Consider the following 24,654-nt stretch of genomic DNA (forward strand, 5'->3'; position numbering starts at 1 on the left):
TGGTTTGTGTACACTCTACCCTCCCCGGACTCACTAATGAGATTATTACCCTTCCCGAACTCACTAGTGAGATTATTACTGAGTTGTTGTTGTTGTAATTTTAACCACCGTATTCAAAATTTCATAGTCCACACTAAAGCTCCATTAGAGTGAATGATAAATACTAGACAATTTGATAACAGTAAAGATATCAACAAACTGAAAGTACAACCACTACTGACTTTAACACAATTCCAACCATAGAGGGGCAAATTTGGATTTTAAATTTATCTTTTTTTATATTACTTTTTTGATCCAATTTAACGTGGCCGTGCTTGATTGAACTCGAAGTTTAAAATTTAATTAGTTTTTAAAATTTATGATCTAAAGTAAATTATACATATTTGTGTGATTATAAATTATTTTATTAAAAATAAAATAAAAAAATTTAACTTTATAGTATTTTTAAATATAAAAATATGTTATTCTTGTTTGAATAATCTGAAGTATGCCAATGCCACAAAAAATGGGAATTGGGACATCGGAGTGTACTTTGATTAGTTTTGTTAGAAAACATAACCATGAAGTGAAATTATGTAATATTTGAAACTATAGGGGAGATTTATATAATTGTCTCAAATAACAAAAAGAAGGAACAGATCCAGAGCAAAAGCCCTAGACAGAAAAGGGTTTTAGAAGCAGCAAAGCTGCAGACTTTGAGATTAGCTTGAGATTTTTGTAGAAGCAATAATGGATAAACCTATTATAAATCTGGACAAAGGTACAACATGTACTGCTTGGAATTTTTCGGGTCAGAGATTAGCAGCTGGTTCTACTGACGGCAATTTGTCCATCTTTGATTCTACTGACCCTGCTTCTTCTGTTTTCACTTGCTCTTCTAAATTTAAGGTTCGAAAATCTAAATACTCTGCATTTTTCCTATGAATTTGTTTATCTGTCCTTTTACTCACATTTTACAGTCATATGTGTCTGTGTCGTAATGTTTGTGTTCTTTGGACGATTTTTCTTAGTACATATTTGAAGTTTTTTGGAAAAGTCTTTGGACATAGATTGAACCCCCTTTTGGGAAAAGAAAAAAATGATGGTGTTAACTTTACAAATAATGTTGTAGCAATGTACATCAAGCCTCACAAAAGAATCTAATCAACTGTTTATACATGTAGGAATTTGCACATTGAACAAAAATAATATAACAACTATGCATCAATTCCAATCTAGTTGGATTCGGCTATATGGGATAGTGAGGATTCATATAGGAATTTGCACTTTTGCATAAAAATAGAACAATAACAACTATGCATCAATTCAAGATAATTGGGATCGGCTATATGGGATAATAAGGATTCTTATAACCAAAAAAGGACTTTTGACTTCGTTTCAATTTTTTCCTATTTCTTAAGTTGCCAGTAAAATGCAAAAGGGGGCAGACATTCAAAACTTCTTTTTTCCTTGCCTCTGATTGGGTAATCCTCCAACTTGCTATCGTATCTGCAACTGTATAGGAGATCACCAATTGAATGTTGAAAACTGATATATTAAGTACCACTGCTCTGCAGGGAAGTGATAATGTAGTAAGAGAGGATTCATGTCATCCTCGTGCTTCTTGTGGAGGCATCAAGTACCATAATCTTGTTAAGAAGTTTACATAGAAAAAACTGCACAAGTAGTATTATCGAACTATGGCCAGAAAGCGGCAAGTTGGGGTGTTAGTGGTCTGTTTTGCAAAATGTTGAATTTTCGAGGATAACTAGGTAGAGGAAGAAATAACTATTCCAGATCAGTGAAAAGTTAATTCCTTTTTTCAGTCGGGCAGCTTTATTGAGAACTCTTTTGCGCTGATGTAATTTAAAAGAATGAGTATGAAATTGAAAATGCGATGAATTATATAAACTATCTTCAGAAGGAAGAGGAACTGTAACTGGCTTAGTCCTTTTTGTTTTGTCCAACTCCAGCAATGACGTAGTACCGAGCAGTAAGCTTAGAAAAAATTTCTTTTGCTTACCTATCAAAAAAATAATTGTGATTATAAAGTAGCCTTAAATTCTTGAACTGAAGTCTATGGTTTTGCATTTCCACCTTTTACATCTTGATTTAGGTGCATGAATCCAGCATTGTAAAAATTATTTGGGCTCCACCAGAATATGGAGATGCAGTTGCATGCATTTGTGCTGATGGAAGTTTGTTGTTGTGGGAGGAGGTGGTTGAAGGTAAACACATTTTTCTTCTATGCTTGATGATGAAATGATTGTCATGAAGCTAAGTTGTAAACACTATTATGTTATTTGTCCCTCTCCTCTTTTTGCATGGGGATGTTTTGCTGATGAAAGGAGATAGTCAATGTGAAATCTTTGGTTTCATTTGTGTGAATCTCCAGAGACAGGAAAATGGATCAAAGGAAAACTTATTCTCTGTTCTTCCACGAATGTTTATGAAATATTGAGAAAAAAATCTAAAAATAAAACTTGATTTCGAATTGCAGATCATTTTGGTTCTTTGTGGTATTTATTCTTTCTTTTCTATTGTTTTTTGCAAGAGTAAATGTGAAGAAAAATCTTTACCTTAAATTCTTGTTAATAATCTTTGTCCCCTACTAGCAGTAAAACTATAATCTTGATCTTACCCTGGATTCGCTTTTGTGTTCTTTTTTAATCTTTTATTTCTAGTTTTACCTGTAATATACTTCTCAAAATTTTCTTCTGACAATAGTTTCTCCTGCTTTTGCTTTTGTTTTATTAAAACTTGATCAGAGCCTTACAATGAGTATCTATTCTTTAGATTCAGAGCTACTTCAGTGGAAGCTGTGCAAATGCTTTGACAGAATCTCATCTCAAGTTCTGGATGTTCAGTTTGGAGTCTCCAAGACAAGTCTGAAATTGGTGAGTCGGAAATAGATTGGTTGTAAATGTCTATGATTTGACATTATAATGTGATTGTAGCTGTTTGAATTGCGGGGTAAGGCTTGGGGGGGGGGGCAAATGATTAGAGCAAAGGAGGTATCTATGTTGTGTATGACTTGCTTAATGGATTTCTTCTTCTTTCTCCTTCATGTCTATAGTGCTTTAGAGGCTTTATGATGAGATTACGCGATAGTCATGAACAATCTATTCTTTAATGTATCTCTGAAAAAACATTAAAAAGTTCTTTTTGCTTGCCCTCGACTGAGATGACTTCCTCCGTCTTCTTTTTTTTCTCTTCTGGATTTTTGCTGCTTCATAGTTTCCGTTTGGGGTTGATTTCTTGTTACTTCCTAGAGCGATCTGCTATGATAATGTTCTTTTATTGCTTAGAAAGCTTATATCGCATCTATAATTTGTTCAACATAACTGGTACTTAATTTTGTTTATTAAGTTGTTTGAAATGATATCACCTCTACTAATCTGTTAACCGTATAATACAACTTACAATGCCAAGGTTGCTTCTTTATTTGTTAATTATTGCTGTTATCTATTTTACTTGTCGCAAAACTGAAACTTTTTTTGGTAGTGTGAGGGTGAATTAGTCTTTTAATTTACTTCGTGCCTAAGTCCTTGTGAAGTTGATTGTGTTAGTTAATAAATTCATCTGGAAGGAAAGAAGGGGAGCATCTATGAGGTAAGATGTTGCCCGATACAATCTTCCCACAGTAAAACTCTGTCATAATCTGCTTGAGTTACTTGAGAGAGTTCTTCAAGCTATTGATCAGGAGGCACATGACGCAACTATAGGTTAATACTAATTCATCACTGGATTTTGTTATTTGGCTCTAAGAACTGTCTAGAATACTTATAAAAAGAAAAAGAATTGCTCTCTTGAACAAGATCACTTGGTACTAAGTTAAAAGTATTCCCAAGTTTTTTTCTCTTTCCTTTTTGATGTTCCAAGGAAAGATCTCTAAGACTACTCCAGCATTCCTCTTTCTCGGTGAGAGAAGCATTTGGTGTTTTAATATTTATCAGCATTTTGGATTCTACTCTATAATTCATGGATTAACTCATCATATGTTTAGATTCAAGCATTACAAATATCTTCCTTTTTATATGTTCCATTAAACCTGGTTTTTCAAGAAGTAAGTTGTGTCTAATTTGCAAATTTGGCTTGCGCTCTTCTTAGGTACTTCCCCACTATGTGAGATTATACTGGGTATGTTGTTGTTGTTGCTCTTCTTAGGTACTTATTTTGGAGCGATAGGAAAGAGTCTGGTCTTCCATGTTATTCTTCAGAAAATCTGGCTTCCTTTTAAAATTCTTTTGCATTCCTCAGTCTGAGAGAGGAGAGGGGGGGTTGCCTGTAACTTCCTCTCCCTCTCTCTTGCTCTTTTGGTTTTTATTTTTGGATAATTGTCTAACATAGTTACTTTTAGACTTGATAATTGTTTTATGTGTAATCTTATGGTTTTACGAGTTATGCACCTCAATGACATGTATACCTGAGGTGAATGTGACTAATAGCAACTTTTGACAATTCAGAAGCAATCTGAAGGTCAGTTATAGGGAGGGATCAGCCCCACTCTACTGTTTATTGAAGTTTCAGTATTAGGTAGAAAGGGTTTTGCACAGATCTAAAGTACAAGCTGAAGAAAGAAGCTTATATTGCTTGGATACATGATAGAGGAGAGGAAAAACAGTTGGCTGGTGCACCAAAGCTCTATTGGTGTACAACTGCTGTCACTCGTTTTAGCTACAAGTGAATTTCTTTGGTTTGCTTGCTTTTATAATTGACAATATGAGATGCCAAAGTGTTATAAAAGCCACTTAAATGTGTTAGGTAGGGATCCTCATTGAGGAAGGTGATACAGCAGAGTGGTCAATGTATAAATGTACATTGTAGTCTTGCTTTATTTTAGTCGCAAAACATTTATGGGGCCTTTATCTGATGTTATGTTTCTCATTTTTTCTTCAATTTCACTGGATAGGCAATGTTGAGATCAATCTGCTTGATCCAGTGACTCTTGGTTTTCTGTCAATAGCATTTAGTGAGTATGAATACACAGAGTCATTTTGGTGACACATCATTATTTTATTTCCCATAGGTTGCCGCATATTCAGATGGCCAAGTAAAAGTGTTTGAGCTCCTAGATCCATTTGAATTGAAGAACTGGCAGCTACAGGTATATTATCATCTATGTCTGCTTTCCTTTCCAGAAAAGAACTTGTTCTAACCAAACTCTGAAAAATACGGCAATCACCTTTCATGTTGTTATTTGGTCACATATCAGCATTCTCTTCCGAGTCATGGTTTTGATCATGCTCTCAAACAAATGATCTTTGTTAAATTTTGGATTGAGAGCTCCAACCGAATCAGAGGAATAGTGTTATTCTGCTTATTTTTGGCAATTGTACAAATTCCAAATTCTACTGGTGGTTCTTTGGCACCAAAGCTTGGTGTGCCCTATCGTTGTGTGGTTTGCTGGTCACCAACCATTACAGTAATGTGTATTATAATAATATCCTCTGCAAGCTCCCCATGTCTTTGCTCTTTTCTTCATGGTGTACTTTCTTAATTCTTAATTTCTGTTACCTTCTTGAGCTGGTTATCCTATATAGGTAGCATTTTTAAGCTCTTTTGACTACATCTTGTAGATGACACATTATGTATGTTACTGAAAATTGCAGAGGCTAACTTTTAGTCCTCTTTTCTGTAGGCTGAATTTCAGAATGTCATTGAATCTGTATCTAAATTTGGAAACGTCTCATGCCGATCTGCTTCTATTGCTTGGAATCCTTTAAAAGGAGAAATTCAGCAATCAAGCTTTGTTTTGGGTTTTAATTCTGACATGCCACACATGAACTCCTCCAAGGTATGATGAGTTCCTTTCTTTATGTTACTTTAAGGGTTGCGTTCTAAAATCCTTATTTGGTTCTATTTACAAAGTCTTTCTTCATTAGCTAAAACTTGGCAGTGCATTTATTGCATTCAGATTCTTGTTGATTATGAGTTAAGGTAAAGCTATTTTTTTTTATGAAGAGTAAAGCTAGTTATGCAACTTATATGTATTTATTGGGCATTCATAAAGTCGGAAGAGGCAATTCTTGAAATCTTAAGCTGCTATCATGCAGTATGGTCTTAAAAAGCTGCTAGTGTACTTGGTCTCTGGTGGGACATATGTAATGTTATCATATCATAGATTTCTACAGGTTTGGGAATTCGATCAGGATCATCAGAGATGGCTTCCAGTTGCGGAATTAGCTTTACCTGCAGATAAAGGTGATCCAGTCTCTACAGTTGCATGGGCACCAAATATTGGAAGGTTCGCTCTTGGAAACATCCTCTTTAATCATTTATAGAGCATATATGAATGTCAGCAGTGGTATTAGGGAGTTTACAAAAGATGTTTCTGTAGTCTTTCCTTTTTGGCCAAGGAGATTTCTAGCCTGAACGATCCACTATTAATCTGGGTGAGTAAGGGATTTCCATTGTACATACTGTACTTAACCCATGGACAGATGTCTCTGCACATTTAAGGCATATATGATGCAGATACTGTATCGTAATAATTGAATATTATGACTTCCTTAGAACTGTTTAGTTGAGTGTGCAGTGTCTGCTTCTTTTTGTTCGTTATAAAAAATGCAAATACTATACACTCAACTCGACAGCTGACTGAGGCTTAAAATTGCTCAGTGCTAGAATTCACGGGTGGTTTCCAAAGTCCTGCAAAGCAAAGAAAAATTTATCTGCTCAGTTTGTTGGATGCGCTTTCTAACTTAAAAGCTTCCTTTTTCAGGCCGTACGAGTTAATAGCGGTTTCTACTTCCAAGGAAATTGCAATATGGCATGTTGGATCAAATCCTGACCCCAATGGAAGGCTCTCGGTGGAGAAGGTTGCCACGCTCTCTACTCATGACAGCGAGGTACCTAGTGCCACACTCTTTAGTTTAGCTGTTCCCTTGTAAATCAATTATGTCTTAGCCTCAATTTAGTAGAGTCACTTGTTGTTATCTATTCTGAGTTTTTTGCTAGGGTAAACTTTGACTAGCAAGCGACTAATTCACACATTTTATTACCCCATATTTGATTTTTTTGTCATGCAGGTATGGCAGATGGAATGGGACATGAGCGGGATGACACTTGCTACTACTGGGAGCGATGATGTAGTTCGCTTGTGGCAGTCCGACTTGAATGGGGTTTGGCATGAACAAGCGGTATTAGAGCCCACTAGCTAGGTTGCTTATGTGATTTTCACATTCAAGCTTGTCAAAGAGGCAACAACCCAGCAAAACACAAAGTTTCTCTGGTGGTTATCCACGTTACCAGTTTGCCATCAGGCATATCATTTTGTAAAGCATATCATTCTGTGGCTTCAACTCTTGCATTATAAAGTGGTTTGTGGCAAGTGGGAATATTGGAAATTCCCAATATAATTTATGTTCATCTGACATCATGAACTTGTTATCCCATTGTTTTAGTGTGGAAAATTGGGATACAGGTTTTGATTTACTATTATTATTCATATCCAATTTGACTTTTTTGGGCAGGCAGCATAGGCCTTGTTTGTCGAGAGAAATTCAAAAATAGTCAGATTTACAAGTGGTAATTGAAAAATAACCACAATTTCAAAAGTAATTGAAATTTAGTCACTTTTCATGTAAAGATAAATCTGAACGAAAACACTGTTCAAAATCCGGAAAATATTCCAGCATAATATACTGGAGTATCAGTATAATATACCGGTTCAGTATAATATGCTGGAAGTTTATACACAGGTGCTCCAATCTTTAGTATATTATAAACTTTTCACGTGTTGGAGTTCCAGCATAATATGCTGGAAGTTCATACGCGGGTGTACCAATCTCCAGTATATTATGCTGGACCGGTCTGTGTTGCAGCAAAATAGTAGTTATTTTTCAATGACTTTACAAACGGTGACTATTTTTGAATTACCAGTCTGAAAAGCCCGTGCTATTTTTACTTGTTTGTCTGGTCGCACCTGAATGATGTCCAAGTTGAAATTAAGCTACTCTGCAGTCTGCACTATGCAATCTATATACTTAGTTTCCATTTTTCTGAAATCTCCAAAAATTGATGCAAAACAGTGAATGAAAGCGGAACTAACCCCCAAAAAAATAATCAGAGACAGAAGAAAAGAAAAGAAGCAAGAAAGAAGAGAGCACCAAAGTGCAACTGCAACTGCAAAACTGTTAGTTTCCCTCAATAGATACTTAATTAAAGCTATATGCAGTTAGTTAATCAATTGATTGATCAACTAGACTTTAATCTTAGACCGATTAGTTTACTGTTGTCTTTGAATACGAAGGAGTGGTCATTTGCCTGTTAACGGGAGGGAGAAGAATTAATGTTGGTGGGCTTCAGAAGTTGGGTAGTTGCCCATCTGAAGTGCCATGTATTTTCTGTGTGAAAATAGCACGGGCTAGCCAGTTTTCGGACTGGTAGTTGAAAAATAACCAGCGTTTGCAAAGTCATTGACAAAATAGCCACTATTTTGCTGCAACACGGAAAGTTCCGGCATAATATACTGGAGATTGGTGCATATGTGTATGAACTTCCAGCATATTATGCTGGAACTTCAACACACGGAAAGTTCCAGCATAATACTGGAGATTGGAGCACATGTGTATGAACTTCAAGCATATTATGCTGGACCAATATATTATGCTGGAACTCCAGTATATTACAGTGGAATTCCAGTATATTATGCTAGAATTTCAGATTTATCTTTACATGAAAATTGGCTAAATTTCGATTACTTTTGAAACTGTAACTATTTTTCAATTACCATTTGTAAATCTGGCTATTTTTGAATTTCACCCATTTTCTGTAGAGGCGGATCCAGAATTTAAATTAATAGGTTCAATCTTGCACTAAACTCATTGTACTATTAAATTTTGGGTTCATATCTTGCACGAAACTCATCTAAACATTCTGTTTTAAATCTTTCGTTATCCTTGTTGCTTTAAACAATTTTATTCTACTTGGTGTCAAACTCAATTCTTATATGCAAATATAAGGTTAAAAAAACCAAGCTTGATTAAATTGATGAATGTTCAAGTGTCTTCAGCAAGAATGTAATTGAGTTTCACTCAGTAGCTTGATGTTAGATGACTAGAAGTTCAAAAATACTAAGCTATATTGATACAAATACTATAGCTTGTTACTACCCTTGGCCAGCTTTCTTGTTAATTTATACAAAAACTTCTATACTACTACTTCCTAAAGGAAGAAATCATCAACTTTAATGAGTTGATTTAGTGATGAAAAACACAGCTATTCCTCTTTATTATTCCTTTTTGACAGTACTAGTTTGAGTTTATCTGAAAAATTCTGAGTTATCAAATGGGAAATTTGGATCTAACTCCACATGTTCAAGTGGAAACTCCAAGCCTACAATTGGAGAGCTTGTTGATGAAGTGTTGGCAGAGAATAAATCAGGAAGATCTGATTCTGAATTATGTAAGCTGTGGATTCGTTGCGAACCATTCATTTGGCAGCTTCGTAATGAGAAGTAGCTTGATTCTGGGGTTGTGGGAGAGATAAATGACGGCGAATAACCTCCTACCAAATTGTCATCAACTTGTGACACTTGAAAATGCAGATTTTCGTCTACGAAACCAGAGAATGTAGGTGAAAATGGGAAAGAACATGTTGTCTCCTTCTTGTCCAAGTCATTAGTATTCACTCTTAAATTTGCTTGTAAGTTGGCGAGCATCTGGTTCGATTGTACTATTTTTGGATTGTTGGCTTGTTTCTTGAATTCATGTTTCTCTGATGATGTTGTATGTGCAGAGTTAAAAGCTTGGTTACAAGTATGTGAACCTTTGTATGTGATTTCAAATAGTGTAGGGTCATCATCAGATCTTTGCACTTGCTTTGTTGCCCAACAATTTTGCATTAGTCGATATGTGCATCTGTAGTAACTCCTGCAAATATAAAAACTTGTCATTAGTACAAAGGAGCACTATTTCTCTTAAATTCTGAAACTTTAAACTAAAATTCTTAACTTCATGACAATTTCGGATATTTTTGTCCCGAAAATTTGAACTGAAAAACTGAAATTCAGAATGCACTGACTAATTCTTAAATAGCAGCACTTTAGAGTGGCTACTTGATGTCATTTTTACACTATTAATAGACTGGAGCCATCAAAATGATTTTGGCCCATCATGCTAGACAACTCAACTCGTTACTTGAGTAGAGTTGGAACTCATATAAATATGAGACTAATAGGACCGACCCATGTCAGCTCGCCGACCCTTTAGGCTGGGCTGAGCTGAGTTGGCATTTTAAATGCCCTTTTAAGTAAAGGGCCGGCCCGAGATTTAATCCCATAACCCACGTGGGTTGGTTGAGTTGGACGAGTCCGTTTTGACAGCTCAACAAGAGAGAATTACTAAAAGACAAGAAATTTTGACATTTTGAGTTAAATTTTTCATTTTTTAATCTATAATGTTAAAAAAGTTGGTACCCCTTTTTAGTAATTTTTTTGAGTTTTATGACTTTGGATAAAGAAACTGACTTATCACCTGGGATATTTAGCACCAAGAATGTCTTTTTGTCCATACTTTCTCCAACTATATCCATCATCAGTAGGCCCTTCAAATCCATTCTCTGCACTAACTCTGACTTGTTCTGTCCATGTTGGCAACTGTTTTCTGCAAAAACCATAAAAACCAAGTCAATTTAGCTTTTAAAAAAATGAACTAATCATCACATTTTGTAACTAAATTCTAAGACAATATAATCCAAGTCTAACCTCTTCTTTGAAACATATCTTAGGTCCTGATCATTCTCTTTGAAATTTCCATTCAAGTCAACAGTTTTAGGACTTTCATCAACAGAAAAAGAAGATTCAAGTGCAACATTTGATATAGGTGGTGCTACTACAAGTTGTGGGGTTTGTGTTATTGAACCAGTCCATTTGAGAATTGACAGAGAATTCTCAAAAGAAGAAAGAATCATTTGCATATGCAAATGCAATTCTTGAATTTTATTAGAAGAACAAGAAGAAGCTGCAGAGCTGAAATATGCTCTTAGTTGCTTAGCATGTCCCATCCCTTGTGTTAATTCATTGATCAATGAATTGTATTCCCAATTGAAACCACAATCCATTTTCTTGTTTTCTTGAAATAATGCTGGGGAAATAAATGGCTAGTTATATTTCAGGTGCTTATAGTTACATAAATAAATGAAGTGAATATAGAAGTTTCTGAAGAAGGAAAAGAGAAGTTTCTGAAAATATTTGTGAAGTTGGGTGCATGAAATTTTGGAAAATGATGATGAAATTAGAGAGTAGAAGCAGCTTATATATAAAAGGGAAGGTGAGAAAAAGGCAATGTGGAAAAATATACTCAAAAAGGGAATGGTGAAATGGAAGATAGTTTGAAAGTTGACTGTGGAAAACGAGTTTTTCTTAGTAGACCAGTCTTTGGTCATAATCCTTTTTTAAGTGAAAAAAATGTTAGTGAACAAGGTCCAAATGCTGACCAATTCAAACTTCCAATAACCCCCCCACCCCCACCCCACCCCCACACACCCACAAAAAATCCACTAACAACAAATAAATCACTTTCTCCAATCTTTTATTTTTTTTCTCTTTCTTTTCATAAATCTCCACGTCCACATAAAATAGATGAGTTATTATCTTCAACTTCTAAGTAGGGAAAATGTTGTCATGTTGATATTTTATGAGACAGTACATTATTATAAGTTGAATTACTAATAAGAGTTAAACGAATTAGGAGTTGAATTATGTTACCTCATGCTATATTGGTGTGTAATAATTGTGAATTCTCATGTAATTGCTGAAGGTCTAATTCTTTTCTGAAGAAAGAATTATTATTTATTGAACGGTAAGCGTTATCAGTAAAAGAATATTTAAAACACGACCTACATATGACCCTAAATCAAAGCACTATAATTGAGAATAGGACAAAAATAGCTATTGCCGTCAAATTCATATATATGGTCCTAAATAGGGTTGTGCATGGATCGGATCGTATCGAATTTACCACATTTCGGATTCGGATTTTACAAAATGTAATTCGAATCCGATCCGAATTAATATCGGATCAGATTGGATTTTAAAGTTTGGATCAGATCGGATTTTCGGATTTCGGATCAGATTATTGTCTCAAAGTTGCAAACTCATATGTATATTTTCTTTGCAAAAGAGGCAATACAGTAAGAAAAATTCATGTTTATGCAATTATGAGAGTACTATGGTGCCAATATAGCTAAATCAATTGTAAAGGTAATAACTTGGAGGAAGATGTAAAGGAAGTACTAACTATCAGAAATTAAAGTTTAATATTTATACATACCCTAATAATTTCGTATTTCGGATCGGATCCGATTACAATTATACCAATCCGAATATCCGAAATTTTAGTAAACACAATCCAAAATCCGATACAAATATCCGAAATCCGAAATTTGAAATCCAAAATTGAGCGAATCGGTTCGGATTTCGGATATCCGATCCAAATGAACATCCCTAGTCCTAAACCAAATCATTACTCAATTTCGAAAAAGAAAAAAGAAAAAAAGAACTAATAATTCCTTTGGAGAACTTTGCTTCGTTCTACAACAATATCACAATTATATCCAATAGCCAAACCCCATAAACTAAAGATTTTAGCATTAAGAAATAAAGAAATAAAAAGAAAGCAAAATAGAACCATGTTAGATTCTTTCATTAGCATATAAAGACGTTATGGAAGAGCCAAAAGAAACAAAAAAGGCAAAGCTTTTTACATGCTTAATTATAGCCAATTACAAACTGCAAATATAGTAGTAACAAGGATGTAAACTACTTGTTAGTCTGAAAGTTTAAACTTTTTGTTGGTTTGGAACTTACTCGGCGAGAATGTATACGATCAAAATCGAGTTTGTCCTTCGTGTGACTAATCAAGATTGGAGCATGATAGATCGGGGTTCGTCATTATAATATCAAACTGTGATGTGAAGTTGGGTTGTCAAGTACGAGCCCCAAACACCGATCAAGATCGAGATTAGCCAGGATTGAGTTCGAATCCCAGAGATCGGTCAAAATAAAGGGCAAGCAAATAGAGACCGATCAAGATCGGGAGCGGCCAAGATCGAGATCGAGCCTAGATAGAGGTCGAGCGAATAGAGATCGATCACGATCGAGAGCGGCCGGGATCGAGATCGAGCCAAAAGACAGAAAAGCCGTTATAACCGCAATTGTGGGTAGAATCTCGGCGGAAATCACGGCTTAAATTAAGGAAAATCTAATTAATTAATCTATCATGGGATCCCCACTATGTATTTTTAATTGTATCTAAAGTAGGATTCCCCCACTATATTAAGAGTGGTTATCATTTGTACAAGGGGGACATTGATTCATTCACACATTCAGATTTACTGAGATTTACATAACATCCAGCAAATATTATCCTTTTTGGGTTTTGACATTGATTCATCTTGTTCTCTTATCAATCGCTCGCTATTCAATTTGGGTTTGTATTCATTCTTTTTATAGTTAATTTCGATATATCTTTACTTATTTTTTCGATTTGTACCAAGTTATACTACGTATCCTTAGAACTACGTACAAATTGAACTTTATCTATTTTTCGGGTAAACAAAGAGGCTTATGTAGCTTTACACTTTGAAATATCTGCATCAAAATTTTTTATTATGATCAATAATGTGGAACAATTACCATACAAACCGGAGAACCAAATATCAAGTGTAGCCCAAGAATTATACGCAATATCTTGTAGAGCGATGTATGTGTAGTTTAGATTGGAAAAGAATTTCAGCCTTGGATAATTTACAACGACATCCTTAAATTATATATATAAATACTTAAGGGCATAAAAATCGATCAATGTTTCTGGGATATTTTAGTCATTTTTTATCCATCGGTAGACATGAGAAATATTCTATAAACAAATATTATCCTTTTCCAAAACTTACTCCACATCACATAAAACTAAAAGATTTCAACATGTTAGGAAAATTATCTTTGGTTTGCAAATATAAAATAAAATAAAAAAAGCTTTTGACATGCTTATAAACAACTACAAACTATAAATACATGATAATATATATGAAAGCCATGAAGTTATTATATAATGTACCCGTCCGTTTGGAACTTACTCGGCTAGGGAGGAATTCGACGATTCTTGTTGTTATGGCTCCGTAATTACGATACGAGTCTAATGGTTTAATCTAATCACAAATCAAAGGTCGTTTGCTCAATATAGTGCCCTTTATGCCCAAAGAAATGACCTCGAAACATCAAATAAGAGCGCGACACCATCCAAACACATCCGAAACACACCCGAGGCCCCGTCCAATCACAGTCCCAAAACATAACACGAATTTACTCAAGGCCTCAAATCACACCAAACAACATCAAAACATGAATCGACGATCGAAACCTTCTTTAAACTTTCAAACATTCAAACTTCGACGAACGCGTTCGATTCATACTTAAACATTCCGGAATGACGACAAACTTTGTGTGCAAGTCACAAATTATGATACGAATTTATTCCAAGTCTCGTAACCTCAAACGGATATCGATAACATTAAAATCCACTTCAAACCAAACTTATGAAATTCTAAAACCTTTAAAATGCCAACTTTCCATAATAAGCGCTGAAATGCTCCCGAGCCACCCGATACTCAACCCGAACACACGCCCAAGTTCGAAGTCATCATACGAACCTATTGAAACCTTCAAATCCCGATTTCGAGGCCATTTACTTAAAAGTCAAACCTTAGTCAATTCTCCCAATTTAAAACTTCCGAAATTAGAATTTTCCATCTGAATCAACTCTGAACTTCCCGAAATTCGATTCCGACTACGCGTACAAGTCATAAACATGAAGTGAAGCTACTCAAGGCTTCAAACCGCCGAGTGAAATACTATAGCTCAAAACGACTGATCGGATCGTTACAAGGTCCATCCGGCTATACACTTGTGATAATATCTACGACAAAAAGGCCTTTTTTCAAGTAGTAAAACCCCTTTTTATAATAGTAAGGGGTGGTTCCAGGTATTCTTATTCAGGTGGGACTTGTATGGAAGTAGGATGCGTGATTGGTATAAGAATTCAACGCAAATTTACATTGCAGTGAGGTTTTTGATGTTACAATTTTAGTTTAGATTGGAAAAGAATTCCAGCCTTGGATAATTTACAATTACATTCTTAAATAATACAAATATTTAAGGATATAAAAGTCAATTAATATTTCCGAAATATTTTAGTCGTTCAATATTTAGCATAAAGTATTCGTGCTTTTTTAATAATACTAGTTTCTATGAGCGTGAGTTGCACGTTAATAATGACACGTGATGATTTAAAATTTTATTTATATGAAGGGATAATACAATTTATTTAATTAGAGAAATTTTATGTATAATAATACAAAAATATTCTAAATGCTGAAAAATATTATTGCATTAGCATAATACATGAATTTAAAATAAAACGGTATCATCAAAACTTGCACAAATGATCAATTTTGTCATGTTAGTTAGATAATTATGTATTACTTTCTCTGGTCCGCTTTAAGTAATTTTTTAGTTGCTTTCACACATATTAAGGAATTCACCTTTTAGCATTAACTAACAATGTAATTAACCATATTAACCTTAAAGTGGACCGGAGGAAGTATAGTTTAAAAGTATTTAATGTGATGGTATCTTACTGAACACTTCTTTATGGACGATATTTTTTTTGTGTGTATGTTTCCTCCTAATGATTTGATTGTTCTGCCTTAACCAGAACTCTGGTTGTCGATCTTGATATCCCTCTTGAAAGTGCAACATATAATTGTTCATGCAAGAAAACATATTGCGGTAAATATAGTTCAATATTTAGGATGTTTGTCTTTGTACTTTATTTATTATATTTGCAAAATATAAACATACTAAAAATTATTTTCACACAAATTTAAAAGGATATTCCTTAGTTTCGGAAGACCAAGTTGAATTTAGGGATAAGAATATACTTAGAAGCACATTGACTGGTATCATATTTTTTGCATGTATGACGTTATTGTCAAAACTTCTATATACCATCTATGTGCTATTACAAAAGCTATTCGGCGTATTTAACTTTTTCAGTAGCATGACATGCATTTTTGTTTCTTCAAAATCAACCTATATATAATGGATATGAATTTTAACTTAGTCTATTATATATACGGTGACACTAACATACATAAGAAATAATAAACTTGACAACAAACATATATGGTAGAAGGCCATTTGGTATTAAAGTATTTAAGTATTTTTCTTGGTAGTAATTATCGGTATCATTTTCTGCTGAGTCAAAAACTGAAAAATATTTTGTTGTCACTATAAAATTTTGCAATCAACCTTTTATTTAGTTGATCAACATATTTATTTCTGCTAGTTAAGATTGTTTTTTAATACTATCATGTGATATGCACAAATTGCGTTTTAATCTAATGATAGAAATATTTCTCTTATTAAATGCACTACTATTATCATTGGGGTTGATAACCATGTATTCAGGAAGAACCAAATCATCTTTTATTGGATGATCTTCTTCGTTTCTAAGACGAAGCAAGAAGATACTGAATACTGGATATGTTCTTATTTTATATTTCTTGTCAATTGAATCTTTTTCATTTGAGGCCAGAAGTATAACCTTGGCAAGCTAGCTTTTATAGTCTCCGGTTTTGTCTAGTTTGGAACTACTGGTAGTACTTGACAGATTTCACCTCCCAAACCATTAATTTTTTTATCAAACGGTTCATTAATATCCAGTATAGCTCTAGAACTTCGGGCAATTATTTCGATCGTTTGACACTTAGCCATAAGTGTTTCATCCCATATTATCAATTTTGCTTTCTTTATAAATTTAGCATCATTGCTCTGCTTTGATAGTTATTTAAGTTGTTTGAAGAGGTATATCAAATCTAAAGTGGGTGGCCTCAAAATAAAATCGTTGTTGGTACATCACTTGCTATTATTGCTAACAATATCATGCCTCTTGATATGATATTTGAAAATAATGCATGACATAGAAATATTATTTTGATTCCGATGGAGGCATCTACAAAGAATAATCCTGCTATACCAGAGTCGACTCTTTATAATATAGTCTTGAAAGCTTGTTCTTGTTAAGGATTTAGCTTTGATTGTGCTTCCTCATACACTTGTATAGCATTTTGATACTTAATAATATAGTAACCCTTTTACTTTGTGTTCTAATCTTTTAAATCTCTAACACTCTTTTTATGGAATAAATTTGTGTATCCTAAGATTTGTTTTTAAACTTGAATAAGAATTTTACTCATATGATGAATTTAAAAAATAATTAAATTGGATTCTCTTGTTAAATAATTAATTAAAAGATATAATTATTTGATTTTAACATAAAAAATAATTTATTCTATGTTGATTCAGATGTTAATATTAGTTCATCTCTTGTTTTGAATATTTAATCTTAATTATAATTTTATCCACCATAAATTTTATTTTCAAAAAGTAAAATATGGATATGACATTTCACTTTTAGATCTTTATGTTTGTAGAATCATTAGTGGTATTGACTCTTACCAACTATTTTTTTCTCTTTCTCACACATTTATATTCTTAAATATTTTCCTAGTTGTTGTTTAATAATTGGGTATTTTTCAGTATTACATGAAAAATTGATTAAAAAATTATATTGTTTGAGTAGGAAAACAATTTAAATATAATATAAAAATATATTATGGAATTGTTTTCCCTCAATTTGCATACTATTTAATATTACTTTTATTTTTTCTTGATAAAATTGATTTTATGGAGTGGTAATGTATTGCCAATACGGACGATTCTTATGAAATTGATTTTATTAAACCTTCATACATATTTTAATAAGAATTTAATAGATAATATTTTAAATATTAAAAATTAGCATAAAAGGTTATTGCAGTCCAAAAAAGGTTATTGCAGTTATGTCCTTTCCTTGTGAGTTCTTCCATTTAATATTTTAGGGCTACTTTGATATATTAATATTGAATTTGTGCTTTTATAATAGTATAGGATCTCCTTTTTCTAAATCGATTTGGACAATATTATACATTCTCAAATTAAATTAGTAATAGGACATTATAATACGTTTTCAAATTAAATAAGTAATAAAATTTTTTAAGAAGTATATTCTAGAAGTAATAGGATTACATGACTAAAAATATGTGTCTATCCCGAAAGTAATTATATTAAAAGAAAGCATAACGTGTTCCTAAAGGTATTAGGTATACACGCTAATATGTAGTATTATATGTCTATGCCCGAAAGTAATTATATTAATAAGATTTTTAAAGGTAATCATGTAGGATTTCTAACGTGTAGTATTATGTCCTAAAACTAATTGGATTATAAGGCGAATATCTAGAATTTCGGCTATATCCTTTTATTAAGAGTTATTATATTTAATATTATAAGATTATTTTTGTAAACCGATATTGTATTCATATTTTTATAATAATATAGAATAAATAGATATCGATCGATCAATCTAATCCACATAGGATTATATAGAGATGTACGAACTAGCAAGGAGGTTGAGTAGCAATGGCGACATATAGTCCGAGAAAATCCCAAAATGAAAACAATCCGTAAAATTTTACTTATATTCGATGTTTACACTAAATAAATGAATAAAAGATATATGTCTTTTACATATTTAACATTTAATACGTTGTTAATTAACATGTATTTGACTTTAATTTTTAATTTCTTGAATAAATTTTTTGGTTTAATATAAACCACGAAATGAGTTTTTAACGGTACGAATAATTGGAGAACATCTCTGCTTGCATACTTATTTTATTTATTAATTATATTATGTATTGCGTTTCCAAATTGATGTTTTTTTAGCCCTAGGTCTATGCTTTTCAGTGAGAACAAAAATCCTGTAATACACTATTCAAAGGCCACCCTTTACTATTGAATAGTTCAGGTCCTCAATCATTAACAACTCTAATTCTATTAATTACCAAGAAAAAAACTCTAATTCTATTACAATCATGTTACTTATGTTGACCAAACGAGTTGAATCTATAACAGTGCAAACATTAAGAAATTAATGCGTTTATTTTTGGAATCTGACTCAATTCTCTATTTCTCTCTCATACATCACATTTGCACGAGGCATTGTTTGCTTATCGCTGTAATTCTAGAAATTTTTTAAAAAAAGTCCATTGTCTGACCAATTCAAAACCACAAAAATGGGGTCCATTTCTATCTCTAGATGATTTGGCCATTTTGACGTTAATGATTGAGTTTTCGATAATAAAAAAACTGTGCACCCAATGACTTGGTCTAATAGTTATAACGTAGGTTAATAATCATACAGTCTCGGGCTCAAATATTAGCGCAAGTAAAAATACTGTGATTTCTTCTTATTTATCGAAACCTGAGTAGATAAAGTTATCTAATATTTATATTGATGTGAAGTAAAATTGATCGAGGTGTACACGAGCTAATTTGACTACCACAATTATAAAAGTAATTGTCTTTTAAGTCAGACATTGAAAATTTGAAATATGTGATTTTTTGGGAGACAAACAAAAATTACAAGAATATATATTCAAACCTCTCATTCCGCGTCCTTTCTGTCTATTGGGTAGATCAGTAGATGAGATGAGTGCCACATAATTTCTCTTATATATGCAGTTTTTATTTTTTTTGGTTTATTGCTCACTGACAAAAAGGGATGAAAATTCAAAGACTACTAGACAAGAACTTCTAGATGTTATTAACCTTAAGTGCTAGTACTATGATTTCCTCTTTCAACTCTGTTGAAGTAAGTGGCGGAGCCACCTTATAGGAAGTGATGCCAAATAATATTTTTTGGCGGAAAAAAATACTTTATTTCGCTAAAAAAAAAAAAAAAAAAAATATATATATATATATATATATATATATATATATATATATATTCCCTTAATTTTCTGATATATTTACTTTTATATATTTTAACACCTCTTAACCAAAATTTTGGCTCCATCACTGGTTGAAGTTGGCGCTGACCAAGAATTTGGTCAATGAAATAAGGGATAATTCCGCGTTTCGTTATGAGTATTAGTTAGTCTCGTAAATCATTTTGTATTAAAATAATAAAATTAACTATCCTATATAAAAAATGGAATAACTAATCCCGTGAGCTATCTTTGTCTATTCCATCCTAACCAAACTACTCTAATAGTTGCATTTGGTTGCCCATTTTGCTCAGAGAGTCAAACTTTTTTCCTTTTTCCCCAATTTAGATAGTGTAATATCTCCAACGAGATGGCTTCCACGAGACTAAAATTTGACCTTAGTGTTATGAGTTCGGAGTTTAGTTGCCTTTTTGACCGACTGTTGTCCAGTTGAATTATTCTTACTCTCCAATCACTATCTGAAAAAACTAAGGGCTTGTTTGGGTGGATTTTTGAAACAATCATCGTATAAGATTTGGTACTGTTATATCCAATGTTTGGTTTGTCTTTTGAATGATGTATAGCTAAGCTTGGTATAATATAATACACCAATTGATGTACTATTTTTTACCAAGACCAACAATAGAATAATAAGGGCAGCCCGGTGCACTAAGCTGCATTCCTATAAGAGCTTGTTTCCACGGTTTAAACCCGTGACCTCGTGGTTAAATGACAACAACTTTACCAGTTACGTCAAGTCTCCCCTTCTGGTATAACAATAGAATGTTTAAGTTATATATGAATAAAGCATTCAAAATGCCAAACCTTCCTTTGTGGATCTCCTCAAACCCTTTTCCAAACACTACACATTTTTAAATCAAACACAAGTTTAAGTTATATATTATATATGCAATTTTTAGTACAATGGACTAAACGGGGCAATAAAAAATGATCAGCTGTATTATAATTCATGTATTATTAATTTTTGTATTATTAATCCTTGCACAACAAATTTATGCATAACTTGATTTTAAACCAAATGGCCCCCAAGTTCATACATTTATGAGAACTGTAAACATCGGATATTGGAATTTGCGATGACCATTTAGAAAGAAAAAGAATAAAAACTTACAAAGGTTTCAGATTTGAATTTTGAGAATGAAATTTGTTAGAGGCTATTACGTATAAGTTAAAATTACAAAGATCTCAGGTTCAAATTTTGAGAATGGAAAAATTCGTAATAGAGTGTCAATCTTTGTTGGGGCATTTTATAGAGATACCATCCATTGCACTGGGCTTAAATATGTGCTTATGTGACAACTCTTGCTTCAATGGGGGTAGTAATTGTGCAGGCTAACCGCTTTTTAGCCTTATAATTGATAAATAGTTATTGTCATGAAGTTTCAAATTCCACAAGTAACAATATCCTGGACTTTCACATGTGAAATTTGGAACTCTTCAATTACATGAGTAAAAAGTGGCTATTTGTGAATTTTGCCCTTTTATACGCACACATTTTTCAGTCCAAGATGTCATCTGCTGCTATCAATCTAGAATATCTATCTCTAAAATGTTTGCAGTTTGAATCCTAATAGCCTCTGCACAATTAGCCCTTCCCTGCCCTCTATTTGTTATTATATGGAGAAAGAGAAAAAAGAATATATGAATTAGACAACAAATAATGGAAACGCATATAGAATAAAGTCGAATTCAAAAGCTTTTCAAATCAGTAGCATGTGTATAATATTCAAATGTACTCTGCCTATTAGGGAGGAAAATAGTGTACTTACCTTTCTCCTTGGCTGATGCCTAGGAAGATTCGTACACATTTCTACACATTAACGATAGTAAATCAAACCCCAAGGCTCAAGTCAATTGCCACTAGGTCAACCCCTGAGGGTAAAACCTGAATTAACCGTGGTGCACTTGCGGGAAACTTCTTGCCGAGGGCCTGTGCACCCCCGGAATTAGTCGGGGCTCAAAGAGACTCGGACACCCGGTGCAAATCAAAAAAAAAAAAAAAACGATAGTAAATCAAATAAGAAGATAGTTGATCAAATTATTCTGCTTATTTATAAGTTTCACACTGTAGCAACAAAATAATTGAACAGATTCAACAGATAACAGATTTATCCCAAGGAATAAACTGTCATATCCCAGGTTTACCGCTCAAAAGGGAAAGAATCAACAAGTTTAAACTGTCATATCTCGGGTGTAACACTAACACACCCAGACTTTAACAGAATCTCACATCAAAAAACACAAAAGAGATGCTTGGTATATAAGTTAACAAGTCTTAGACCCTAGTGACGCGTTTTAAAGCCGTGAGGGCCTAGACCCAAAGCGGGCAATATCACTAGTGGCCTAAGTTGTTACACCAGGCCACATGCTTACTTGTCTAGAGTTTTCTTCCAGCTATTCTTGTTCCATATATGTGGAACTCGTCCACGTTCAGAAATTAGAATAATGAATATATAACACAATTATCGCAAGGAATAGAATAAATGCTTCTCAATCCTTTACCTGACGGAAAGAGATTCAAAAATGATAGAGCTAGTGATGTGAGGTGCAAAGAGAAGAATCTCCGCGACCAAAACTACTATAAATAGATGTCAAATGACTCGCTATGTCAAGTGAGCAAGCCATAAGAAATTAGAACATGAATTAAAAGAGTCATTCTCTGTTCAGTTTCAGCCACAATCAATGGCATCACTTCAGTGCCAAAAGCCAGTTGCGCAACAAACTGACTGCCAAAAAACCACCACTGTGACTTGCCACAAAGCAAACAGTGAGCACCACTCTTTTGCTGACAAAATGAAAGAGATGACGGGCAAAATGTTCCACCACGAGAATCACGGTCAGCAATCCGCCTGCCATGGCTCCAAAACTCAACATTCAGCAGGCCATGGCTCCACTGCTATGCATGGAGGTCATGCTAACCATAGCCAACAAACTGCATGCCACGGCTCCAAAATTCAACATTCAGCAGGCAATGGCTCCGCTACTATGCACGGAAATCATGCACCACAGCCAGCAGACTGCATGCCATGGCGCCAAACCTCAACAATCAGGATGCCATGGCTCCACTGCTATGCAAGGAAGTCATGGTAACCACAGCCAGCAGACAGCATGCCATGGCTCGAAGAAGGAAGGGGGTTTCATGCATAAAATAGGTGATCAGCTGAAGACCATGAGGAGAAAGAAGAACAAAGATGGACGCTGCAGAGATGGCAGTGATAGCAGCAGTAGTAGCAGCAGTGATGAGAGCGACAACGAGAACTGTGGAAGGAACAAGGTATAGCCTATTGTCTACCTTTTGCTTCTGTATATTTCAATGTTCACTGATGAAGAAAAAGATGGTCATTTCATTGTTGGTAGTTGGTAGGTATTAAAAGGAATGCTCAAGACATCCGTGGAACTCCTCATAAAACTCCAGAAACCAATATAAGAAAGCAGCAAGTGTAAATGGAAATAAAGAAAGGCTTAAAGTGTTCAGGCTACTCATGAATGTATTAGCAAAATAGTATATTCCATCAGCCATTTGAAGGGTTTGATCTTGCTGCATTTTTACTAGAAAATAAAGCAGGAATCCATATGTCACAAAGTCCAAAATTAAAACGCAACGAGATGCACAATGAGGACAGAGAGCACCATCGTCCAGCTGGTAAACAGGGGTCAGAAAGAGTATATTGAAACTATGGCTGTCCAACGGGACGGGACGAGACAAAATTAACGGGACGGGACGACATTTAGCCGGGACGGTGGCAGGACGGGACGAAACGGGACGGGACAAACGGGACGAAACGGTAGGCACATCCCGTCCCGCTAACAAACGGGACGAGACAGGACGAGACGGGACGGACGGTAGGCCCATCCCGTCCCGCTAACAAACGGGATGGGACGGAACGGGACGGGACGGGTTCGCGGGCCTTAAGTGCCGTTTTTAAAAAAAAATTATTTAAGCATTAAATTTGGCAACCACTATTCTTTTGACAATGACTAAGTTTTTAAAGTTTGCAACAGCTAGTTTTTTGACTTATTTAATAAACTTAAAAATTAAACGGAAATTAGGAAACTAAGTAAAGAATTATAAAATATTAAAACAAAAGACTTGTAATGAAATATTCTAGTAATTATAAATTTATAATAGAGTTATAATTTATTTAATATAATTTCAAGCTATTAAGTAACTAAGTAAGAGTGTAAGACAATTCATAAAAAAAAATTCAACGCTTAGAGCCTTTTATTTTATTAATAGAACTTTCAAATCTCATATACAAATATAATTCTTTTGAACAACACCTAATCCACGCAGCCACCTTCTATGAAGGGTTCTGTTTGAACTAGGCCTCTTAGTAGCCAATTACAAATTATCACACTAATATTTGTAAGCTCCTATATTACTTCGTTGTAACTTATCTATAATTTCTCTCGGACATTGTTCTGGAATTGGCAATGTTGATTGATGCTCCATGAGTTGCATGCCGTCATAGCTCCCAGTGCTAAGTATCTCATTGTATTCTTCTTCTTCCTTAGTTTCACCACATGTTGTTTCCATAGAATACATGCCGTCATAAGAATATATGTTAGCTTGGCAGTCTTCGAGAGATGGTTGTTCATTTTCTTGAATCGCTAAATTCTCATAAATTTTACGAACAAGTCCATTTGCACCTCTTAATTTTAAAGATGAGTTAAGTATAGTAGAAATTAAATAAACTTGGGGAATAGGGAAAAAATACTTTTAAAATTTTGCAATCATTTCATTAATGGCCGGTGCATAAGTTGGATTAATTTTGCAATCAT

General features: G+C 33.9%; 2 protein-coding genes, 1 non-coding gene and 1 pseudogene across 3 annotated transcripts; 3 read left to right on the top strand and 1 right to left on the bottom strand.

Annotated features, from left to right (window-relative positions):
- Window positions 1-482: 482 nt before the first annotated feature.
- LOC107815426 (protein SEH1) lies at window positions 483-7,483 on the top strand. The gene is made up of 8 exons (XM_016641003.2): window positions 483-888; window positions 2,096-2,207; window positions 2,776-2,876; window positions 5,009-5,086; window positions 5,621-5,776; window positions 6,114-6,226; window positions 6,704-6,830; window positions 7,011-7,483. Exons 1-8 carry the CDS (start codon window positions 730-732, stop codon window positions 7,140-7,142), a joined length of 978 nt encoding a protein of 325 aa, XP_016496489.1. The 5' UTR covers window positions 483-729; the 3' UTR covers window positions 7,143-7,483.
- Window positions 3,576-3,693, top strand: LOC142177876 (small nucleolar RNA snoR104). Its single transcript, XR_012706418.1, has one exon. It is a non-coding gene; the product is annotated as a small nucleolar RNA snoR104 (small nucleolar RNA).
- Window positions 7,484-9,031: 1,548 nt separating the features above from the next.
- Window positions 9,032-11,195, bottom strand: LOC107815425 (putative WRKY transcription factor 53). The gene is made up of 3 exons (XM_016641002.2): window positions 10,688-11,195; window positions 10,458-10,586; window positions 9,032-9,854 (listed from the first exon to the last, which is right to left on the bottom strand). The coding sequence occupies exons 1-3, from the start codon at window positions 11,041-11,043 to the stop codon at window positions 9,245-9,247; spliced, it is 1,095 nt and encodes a 364-aa protein (XP_016496488.1). The 5' UTR covers window positions 11,044-11,195; the 3' UTR covers window positions 9,032-9,244.
- Window positions 11,196-22,469: 11,274 nt separating this feature from the next.
- On the top strand, window positions 22,470-23,342 carry LOC107815424 (uncharacterized; annotated as a pseudogene).
- The last annotated feature ends 1,312 nt before the right edge of the window (window positions 23,343-24,654 follow it).

This window comes from Nicotiana tabacum, chromosome 23 (genome assembly GCF_000715075.1).
Source record: "Nicotiana tabacum cultivar K326 chromosome 23, ASM71507v2, whole genome shotgun sequence".
Taxonomy (NCBI): Eukaryota; Viridiplantae; Streptophyta; class Magnoliopsida; order Solanales; family Solanaceae; genus Nicotiana; species Nicotiana tabacum.

Bases quoted from the DNA above. Each gene is read 5' to 3' on its own strand.
- LOC107815426 (XM_016641003.2), top strand. From the start codon at position 730: ATGGATAAACCTATTATAAATCTGGACAAAGGTACAACATGTACTGCT. The intron at 2,208-2,775 runs GTAAACACATTT...TCTATTCTTTAG, and splicing joins GTGGGAGGAGGTGGTTGAAG to ATTCAGAGCTACTTCAGTGG. The intron at 5,087-5,620 runs GTATATTATCAT...TCTTTTCTGTAG, and splicing joins TGAAGAACTGGCAGCTACAG to GCTGAATTTCAGAATGTCAT.
- LOC107815425 (XM_016641002.2), bottom strand. From the start codon at position 11,043: ATGGATTGTGGTTTCAATTGGGAATACAATTCATTGATCAATGAATTA. The intron at 10,587-10,687 runs GTTAGACTTGGA...TGGTTTTTGCAG, and splicing joins AGATATGTTTCAAAGAAGAG to AAAACAGTTGCCAACATGGA. The intron at 9,855-10,457 runs GTGATAAGTCAG...TTATATTTGCAG, and splicing joins CTTGGTGCTAAATATCCCAG to GAGTTACTACAGATGCACAT.